This window comes from Miniopterus natalensis, chromosome 12 (assembly GCF_054644295.1).
Source record: "Miniopterus natalensis isolate mMinNat1 chromosome 12, mMinNat1.hap1, whole genome shotgun sequence".
NCBI classification, from domain to species: Eukaryota; Metazoa; Chordata; class Mammalia; order Chiroptera; family Miniopteridae; genus Miniopterus; species Miniopterus natalensis.
Genome location: NC_142092.1, coordinates 72,610,055 through 72,619,189, shown reverse-complemented (window position 1 = coordinate 72,619,189; position 9,135 = coordinate 72,610,055). Strand labels below are relative to the sequence as shown.

Sequence of the window (9,135 nt, the reverse complement as noted above, 5' to 3'; positions counted from 1 at the left end):
CAGTGTCTGACTTCAGGATAAATGACCAAATGACAAATCAGGAAACAGTCGCCCTCTTAAGGGTCAAAGTGCCACACAGTGTGTGGAACAGCACAGACTCGGGGTGTGGCGGGCGGCCCAGGAGCAACAGCCTTCCGGCCGCGGCTGCTCGGTCCAGTCACATACCCGACCCTCTCCCTCGCGGGGGGCGGAGCTCCTGCCCCCGAGCCCTCCACTCCCCACCCTGGGGTCCTCTCTCCGCACCCACTCAGCGTTTCTTACTTTTTCATGGGCCACTCTGTGTTCTGCTGCTGACTTTTTTTTCCCCACATCTGAGAATCTTATTGGGCACGGCTCAGGGCCTGGCAGGCCCAGGACACAGCCCTGCAGCCAGGGCGTAGGACGGTAGTTCCATCCAAAAGGTCTCAGGGTACACGGTAACCCCACAAGGGGACGCTCTGAAGAGTGCTATAGAGTTGGGGGGGCTGCTCCACAGGGGTGCAAACAGGTCAAATTCCGTTGTTAATCGTCACCTGAGGATATTTTTTCCATTGCCTTTCAGCGAGTGGAGGGGAGGGAGGGAGGGGGGAGAGAAAGATACAGAGAGAGAGAAGCATCCATGTGAGACACACTGATGGGTCGCCTCCCACCTGCACCCCAACTAGAGGCAGGGAGTGAACCTGCAACTGAGGCACGTGCCCTTGACCGGGAACCGAACCCGCGACCCTTTGGTGCCTGGGCTGATGCCCTAACCACTGAGCCGCACTGGCCAGGGCCCAACAGGTAAAATCTTTATAAATAAACAACCAGTGAAAATGACAGCTGGGATCCAGGCTCATCCACAGAGCACGCGAGGGCAGGCGGCCGGGCGGCCGTGGCCAAAGGCCAGCGTCCTCACCGGTGGGGGGCCCGGGTGGGTGAGGAGTGGGCGCAGGTGTCCACGCCCGGCCTGTGGGGCGACAGAGGGTGGGCACGGGACACATTCACAAGGCCAGCTACCGGGGTGGTCTTTAGGTCACGCTCTGCGCTGCTGGGCAGGAAGGTGCGGGTGAGACCGTGGAGGCCCCGCAGCTCTGCAAGGGTGACGGTCAGGATCCCGCCCACGCCCAGGCCAGCGCCCGGCACCCAGTATCCAGCACCCGGCACCCAGCGCCCGGCACCCAGTATCCAGCACCCGGCACCCAGTATCCGGCACTCGGTACCCAGTATCCAGCACCCGGCACCCAGCGCCCGGCACCCAGTATCCAGCACCCGGCACCCAGCGCCCGGCACCCCGCAGGGGCCCGCCCGGCGCAGCTGAGGGGACGGACGGGCTCGTCTGCGGCGCGTCCCCCGCGCAGCCCAGAGGGGGCGGCGGGGAGAAAACCGGGGCGCGGGGACCCTGAGACGCGGCTACGGAGACGCGGAACCGGAAGAGCCGGGCGGGAGTCGCCGGCGTCCCGCTCCGCTCCCGGGGTGGCTGCGCGGGGGCCACGCCCCGGGGGGCGGGTCTCCGGGCGGAAGTGACGCCGCGCCCCGGACCCCGGTGCGCGCGGGACCGGCGGACGGCGGCTGCGAGGGGCGATGCGGGCGGCCGGGGGGCTCGGGGGCCGCGCGGCGCTGTGGCTGCTGCTGGCGGCGCGGGCAGTGGCGGCGATCGAGCCCGTGAGCGTGGCCGTCGCCGTCGGGGCCGCGTCCCTGCTCACGGGCTTCCTGTCCTACAACGACGTGTACTGTCGCCTGGCCGAGTGCTGCCTGCAGCGGCCGCTCAACGCGACGGGTAGGCGGGCGCGGCGCGCGGGGCGGGCCCCTCGGGCGCGGGACGGGCCCCCACGGGCGCGGGACAGGGGCGCGCACCGAGGCGCGGGGAGGACGGGGGCCCCGCCCGGGAGCCGCGCCTTCTGCCCCCGTTAGCCCGTCCCACCTGTAAGAGTGAGTTTGAGCCCAACTGCCAGGAGCCGCGCGGCAGAGCCCCGGGGACCGAGAGCCTGTTCCGGGAAATGGCAGCTGCGCCCCTTTCTTCGTGCATCCGAGCTCAGGGGTAAAACGAAAGTGAATTCCTCGAACTCCTCTGACTGCCTCGTCCGGGAGGCGGGAGGGGCAGAGCGGGAACCCCCCGGGGTCGGATACAAAGTAAACTGAACTAGACACGCGCCGCTGACGTCCCTGGGCACAGGGCGGCCGCCGGCAGCTCCCATGGTAACAGTAACACCCGGAGGATCTGCAGCGTCTGCTCGGCGCAGGGAGGGTCCCGGGAAAAGGAAAGGACCCCCACCTCCCAGAGGTGGGTTTTGGCAGATGCAAAAAGACAGCAGATGGGCTCAGTCAAAGGTAAAGACTGAACTTTGTCCAAAAGATGCAGGCCTAGGACAGGACCACCCAGCGGGCCTCGCCTTTAGTTGGGAAGTTTCGATTTCAGACCCATCCTATGGGGCTACTTTCGGTCTCTGAGTTTGGAAGGCTGCCCCTCAGGCCTCCCTGGAGCTTGCAGGTTAGTATGCGGCCCCTTTTCGGGCCACTCTTGGGAGACATTCTCCAGATCGTGGGGCTCTGCCCGGGTCCCTGTCTCAGTGTTCAGACCCCTTGGGGTCACAGTGAGAAGGAACTGAGAGTAGCTGGTCAGCCCTTCTGCGCCACCTCGACCCTTTTAAGCAGTTTTCAGATGTTCAGGGTCCACTTGCAACACCCACATTGGGCCCTTGGTTTTCATACAAGCCGGCAGGGGTGGCTGGGGAAATGGCGTGCAGCTCAGTGAAGAGACGGCTGATCCTTGGATGGACGGACGTCTTTAGCTTCCCTGTCAGACACGAGTGTCGAGGGGGACACCCGTCTGTCTAGTGCACCCTGTGACTGCAGCCCGTGGCTCCGCTTCAGTGCCAGCCCTGTGGGTTGGCAGAGACCCTGCCGGACCTCTTGCCTCTGTGGCCAGCTAGGGAAGGTGCTGCCTCTCTGGCGCGTGTTTTTTTAAAAAATATATTTTTATTGATTTCAGAGGGAGGAAGGGAGAGGGAGAGAGAGAGAGAAAGAAAGATCAGGGATGAGAGAGTCATTGATCAGCTGCCTCTTGCACGCCCCCTGCTGGGGATCGAGCCTGCAACCCCAGCATGTGCCCTGACCCGGGATGGAACCGGGTGGAATCTCCTGGATCCTAGGTCGGTGCTCAACCCCTGAGCCGCGCCGCTGGGCTCGCCGCTGGGCTCGGGAGCATGTTTAACGTGCGTTTCTCTTCTGTCCTCGGCTGGCTCCTGCAGCCCTCAAGCTGGAGCTGCAGGAGAAGCTGTTCGGGCAGCACCTGGCCACGGAGGTGATTCTCAGGGCACTGAGGAGCTTCCAGAGCAACAAAGACCCCAAGAAGCCGCTGACTCTCTCCTTGCACGGCTGGGCCGGCACCGGCAAGAACTTTGTGAGCCAGATTGTGGCTACAAACTTGCACGAGAGAGGCCTGAAGAGCAAGTTCGTCCACCTGTTTGTGTCGACCCTGCACTTCCCTCATGAGCAGAAATCACAACTGTACCAGGTAAGGGAGCCCCGCTGTCCCGCCCGCCCGCCCGCCTGCCGCTGCTCCGGGCCACCTGTCTACTAACTCCAGTCTCCCCTTGTCTTGTTCCCGCTCCCGCAGCCCCGGGCCCCGCTGGGTTAGGGCGCGCTCACCCCTGAGACCCTTGGCCATTTGCAGAGTTCCCCCTACAGCCTTTCCCTCCCTTGATCCCAAAATAATACAGTGGCGTAGATGATATTTCCCTTGAAAGGTGGAGGCTAGAGAGGCGAGGCGACTTGCTCCTTCCGGTCTTTGTGACCTGGTAGCAAATCTCCCAACTTCCAGTCCCAGGGTGGCCACTTTCTGCGGTGAATGGGCGCGTTCCCCTCGCGGCCCTTGGTTGAAGGGTCCTAAACAATAAATGACTCGGCCACCTTCCCTCAGGGCTCGTGCCTGGGGTGCAGCCTCGCCCCTGCCTCTAGCCGCCAAGACTAGAGGGTCTGTGTCCCGCTCCCCCCGGCTCCCTCCGCTGCTCCCAGGGCCTCGAGAGCTGCACTTGAAGACCGCGTCTCCTTCTGAGACGTGCCCCACCCCCCATTCGACTCGCATTCAGCTGTGCGCTGGCTCCCATGTAAATGAGTGTCCTCCATGTAAAGGTTAATATTCCTGCTGGTAGGTGGGGACTGAAGAGAGAAACTGAAACTGAAGCGAGGGAGAAAGCGAGAGAGGCCGTCCAGGGGCCGGAAAGGCTTCAGAAAGGAGGGAGCCTCCCTGCGGCTCTCGCGGTGCAGGGAGAGCGGGGCTGCCTCTGGGGACTTTCGCATTTTGGGGGCTGAGGGCTTGTCGACTGGGTGTCTTTTTGTTTGTTTCGAGAAAGCCTGGGGACAGATGCTTTGTGCCACATGTCGTCTGGCTCCTCTGTTCAGGCCACCAGGAAAGGGGCCCTGCGAGCTCCCCCCGGTTCGTGCTCCTTGGGGTGCCTGGGAGAGCTGAGGCTTCAGCCCACGGTGACGTGAAGGTTGTGGGTTTGTTCACAGTGAAGTGATAAACATTCACGTGTCTTTTTTCTTTAATTTTTTTTTTTTTTTAATTTTTTATTGATTTCACAGAGAGAGGAAGGGAGAGGGCGAGAGAGAGAAACGTCAATGATGAGAGCCATCGATCGGCTGCCTCCCGCACGCCCCCTACGGGGATCGAGCCCGCAACCCAGGCCTGTGCCCTGACCGGGAATCGGACTGTGACCTCCTGGTTCACGGGTCAATGCTCAGCTGCTGAGCCTTGCCGGCCGGGCCATCTCATCCTTTTAAAAGGTGACCCTTAGCACATCGTTCGAGTTCGGAAGAAACTTCTGTCCACTCGAGCACCCGCCTCTCTACTAGTTTCCACTTTTGATGGTGTGTTGGAGAAGCTGTCCCCCGGAGCGGACGTCAGTGAGCTCTGTTAAACCCCGGGGCGCTCCGGCTCCCCTCCCGAGCACGAGGCGCAGGGCGGCCCGGCCTTCGCGCCCCCGCATCCTGTTTCTGTTGTGGTTGACCCAGGACCAGCTGCGGAGTTGGATCCGGGGTAACGTGAGCGCCTGTGCGAACTCGGTGTTCATCTTCGACGAGATGGACAAGCTGCACCCCGGGATCGTTGACTCCATCACGCCCTTCCTGGACTACTACGAGCAGGTGGACGGCGTGTCTTACCGCAAGGCCATCTTCATCTTCCTCAGGTTGGCGGGAAGTGGGTTCCGGGGGCACACGCGCCCGCCTGCATCCTCCCAGGGCTAGAGCAAGGTGCCAGCGACCGTCTGCATCTCGTTCCCCGGGGACAAAGGCGCCAGCCTGTGAAAGCGGCATCCTGATTTCTCTTATCGCGGGTTGCGGCTGTCGGCGTGGCAGAGACGGGGCAGGGGAACGTGGATTATGCCGTGGCTGACAGCAGGCGAGCTCACTGCCTGCACGTGTTGTTCCCAGTGGAGCGGCCACGTCGCGTAGCGGCCACTGCCCCTCGCGGGCAGACGCTGCTTGTCCCCTGTCCAGTAGCCTCAGTCAATATTCCCTGGTTACGTACAAACCTTAGAGCAGGTATGCTTCCTGGTTAGACCCAGAATCGCTTTTTAAAAATTGAATTTACTGGGGTGAGCTGGTTAATAAAATCAGATAGGTTTCGGGGTACAGTCCTATACGCGTCACCCGCGTCTGCACTGTGTGTTCGCCGCCGCCAGCCACGTCTCCTTCTGTCACCATCTCTCCCTTTCTACCCTCTCCTGCCCCCCCACGCCCTAGACGCGGCGTCTTAATATGTGGTTTTAATCTTTGTTCCTCGGGCACACTCAGCAATGCCGGCGGGGACCTCATAACGAAGAAGGCCCTGGAGTTCTGGCGGTCAGGACGGAAGAGAGAGGACATCCAGCTGAGCGACCTGGAGCCCATGCTGTCTGTGGGCGTCTTCAACAACAAGCACAGTGAGTCCCCAGGCCACGGCCTCACCCTGCCTCCGCCTCCGCCTCCGGAGGCCGCAGCGGCCGCTGGCCCGCCGGCTTTGCTGAACCAGGGACTTTCTTAGGGCGTCTCTCGGGGGCTCTGGGAAGGTGACCTCACAGGGTGAGCTGAGGGTGAATTCCCAGCTGGGCAGGTCCTGGTGGGCGGCCACGCCCCAGGCGTGTGGCTTCTTTAGGAAAAGACTTGTCTTTGCCTTAAGCCAGCCCTGTCCCTGTCCCTGTCCCTGTCCCTGGCATCGCTGCTCACACACCTTTGGAAGCTGGAGTGACCCTGTCTCTCAGCCCCCTCAAAGGCGTGGCTGCCCCCCAGGAGCACACAGTCCTCTTGCCGACATCCCCCGGCCGCTCCCACCTTCCCTCGCCCTCATAACGTTTCCTCTCAATTCTAAATGCACGAGAGAAACTGCACAACTGCCGTCCTGGAGGCACCTTCTTACTCTGCTGAGACCCTGCTTCTAGTTGTGTTTGGCTCAAGTCAGTCCTTATAGAAGTTCTCCGTAGGCCTGGACCTTTCCTAGGCCGACATTCTCTAGAGGCCAGCGACGGGCAGCCGCCCGGGCCTTGCATCAGATGTGTTACATGCTTGACAGGAAGAATTTCAAACAGAATGACCCCATCAGAGAAAAAAATTACAGGGGGTCCTAGCAGTGGGGGGGATTTCAGGGGTACAGGCGTGGAAGGTGACCGGGGTCGGGCTCAGTGGGCCGGAGCGGGGGCTCCGCCGGTGACCGGGACGGGCTCCTGTTTGCAGGTGGCCTGTGGCACAGCAGACTCATAGACAGGAACCTCATCGACTACTTCGTCCCCTTCTTGCCCCTGGAGTACACGCACGTGAAGATGTGTGTGCGGGCGGAGATGCGCGCCCGCGGCTCCCCCGTGAACGAAGACATCGTCACCAGGGTCACGGAGGAAATCACGTTTTTCCCCAAAGAGGAGAAAATCTACTCAGACAGGGGCTGCAAGACCGTGCAGTCGCGGCTGGACTTTCACTGACCGCCGTCCGAGCCGGCGGGAGGTGCGCGGGGGCTCAGTGAGCCAGGCCCGCCTCTCGGGAGCACTTTGAAGACCCCCCCTCCCCCGGGGTTTGCACATTTGCACCTGTGGACCCTCAGGATCTAGGAGTTTCTAAGAGTTGATTTTTTGATGAGCCACTAACCTGTCAAGTGCACTTACCACTTTGCAACATTGTAGCCATACAGCTGCTGTTGTGGCTGGAGATGAACTTTTATACCCGCCCCCTCCCCCGCCCCCTGCCGCCTCGGACAGAAGTGCCTGGAAGCAGTGGTCTGCGCGAGACCCGGGACTGTCCGACCCCAGGAGCTGCTGTCTGTCCTGGAGTTCGGGGCCTGCTGCTCGCTGGGAGCACTAGGTCTCCACCTGCCGGAAACCTGCTCCCCTCTGGTTCTTCCTCGCACACGGCGTGCCCCGCAGGCAGCGGCCGGGGGAGGACGTGGCCGGGGGCTCCCTCCCGGCCTACGCGACAGACTGTGGCGGACGGGACCTTGCAGTCTGGCCGTTGCTCTGGCTGCTTGTGGAGCCCTCCGCATACCTCTCCCTGTGGCTCCTACTGAGCGTCAGCAACCACTGGCTACCCCCCCCCCCCCAAGTCACCCCTAGAGTCGAACCGGAGCGAGAGTGTTGGTTTTGAATTTGAGCAGTGAAATGTTTGTCTACTACAGTTTATAGGCGGGTCGGTCTCGCTCTGTCCCACAGAACCGACTGACAGCCGAGGACTTGCTCCTCTCTGAGGATGACACGCCCAGACCGAGGGGTCGGCTTGCAGATTCTGTGTTGCCAAAGTGGAAGCATCGCACACGAGAAACACTAGAGTTTCTACATTTTAAATATGTTTTTGTTTACTTCAAAGAGGAAAGGAGAGGGAGGAGAGAGAGAAACATCAGTGATGAGCGAGCCATCCGTGGGCTGCCTCCTGCTGGGGGTCCAGCCGTGACCTCCTGGTGCGTGGGCAGATGCTCAGCCACCGAGCCACGCCAGCCGCAAGGGTGTGTGTATCTTTATAATGTTTTTACGTCTGAATCTTAGAGGACACACGTCTAGGACATTGCTTATTTTAAAACACGGGAAGGACACATATGGAACAATTGCCTGTACTTTTTCAGAAACTGAAAACAAAGGGTGTAATTTATTGTTACCCGAGTGGTGACGTTGGTCACAATTACTGAACAAAGTAGGCCAGGCTGAGGTTGTGGCTGGTCCTGGTGTCTCCCGACAGCGACACCCTGTGGCAGTGCCGGCTGGGCTGCTCCGGTTGTTGGGAAAGCAGACGGTTCCAGCTGGCGTGGGCCGTGGGCCGTCTGCCCAGCGGCTGCAGTGGGGCTGCAGGCGTGATGACGACAGCCTTTTCATGCAGGTGTGGGGGGATGAGTATTGTTATGGGATGGGGGCTCTACTGAGGGTCACACGAGTCCTTTACAAATGCCAAAGTGATGCTTAAATTTTAGTACAAATGGTCAAGTTGGAGCTAAGCTTTTGGGTGTCTGGTCCGGAGGAGACAAGGTTTTCTGTTTGCCATGATGCAGTCAACTCAACAGCGTTGGCCGCCCTTGGGCTATGAACGATCTGTAACTTGAAAACGCCTCGGTTGGCCATGGCCCAGCCCCCTCGCCCCCCACTCCCCAGCTCGGGGACGAGATGTAGACGGAGCTTGAATTGACCTGATGAATATGAAATAATAAAGCCAGAATTTTGTCATGTGAGATGCCGTCTGCAACTTTTTCCCTAGTTTGTGTATTTGGTAGCTGGGAAGTTTGAGCTTGGAATAAAGGCTCTTCCATAACTCAGATGCTGGGCTCTGTGCCCGGGACGTGCCGGGTGGCGGTCTGCGTGCGTCGCACCTTAGAGGCTGATGTCCCAGGTACAAAGTCAAACTGGGTTAGATGGTGGGCTGTGCTCCCGTCGTATTTTCTCGGGTGGAGATAGTATCAGAAAGAGCTGGACTTCTAATGCACTCTCAGATGACCGGAGGAAGGGGACCGAGACTTGGGGAAACGGGACTGCAGGCATTCGGCTGAGCAAGGCCGGCGGCAGAGCAGGAAACACGGCCAGGTCTTCCCGCCCAGGACCGGCGGTGAAATCCTAGCTGTTACCCAGACCTCAGCTCAGTCCCCGCCTGGCCTCACCCATCAGCGAGGCAGTGGAGGAGCTGGCGGGCTTTCCGGGGAGTTCACACCTCCACCATCACTGCCCCCACTCC

The 9,135-nt window shown here is 60.7% G+C and overlaps 1 protein-coding gene across 1 annotated transcript; it reads left to right on the top strand.

Moving 5' to 3' along the window:
* The first annotated feature begins 1,542 nt into the window (after window positions 1–1,542).
* Window positions 1,543–7,804, top strand: TOR1B (torsin family 1 member B). Its single transcript, XM_087823028.1, has 5 exons — window positions 1,543–1,738; window positions 3,210–3,475; window positions 4,975–5,150; window positions 5,758–5,885; window positions 6,673–7,804. Exons 1-5 carry the CDS (start codon window positions 1,543–1,545, stop codon window positions 6,912–6,914), a joined length of 1,008 nt encoding a protein of 335 aa, XP_087679154.1. The 3' UTR covers window positions 6,915–7,804.
* Window positions 7,805–9,135: the final 1,331 nt, after the last annotated feature.

Coding starts and splice junctions, on each gene's coding strand:
- TOR1B (XM_087823028.1), top strand. CDS start 1,543: ATGCGGGCGGCCGGGGGGCTCGGGGGCCGCGCGGCGCTGTGGCTGCTG. Junction 1,739..3,209: donor GCGGCCGCTCAACGCGACGG/GTAGGCGGGCGC, acceptor TGGCTCCTGCAG/CCCTCAAGCTGGAGCTGCAG. Junction 5,151..5,757: donor GCCATCTTCATCTTCCTCAG/GTTGGCGGGAAG, acceptor GGGCACACTCAG/CAATGCCGGCGGGGACCTCA.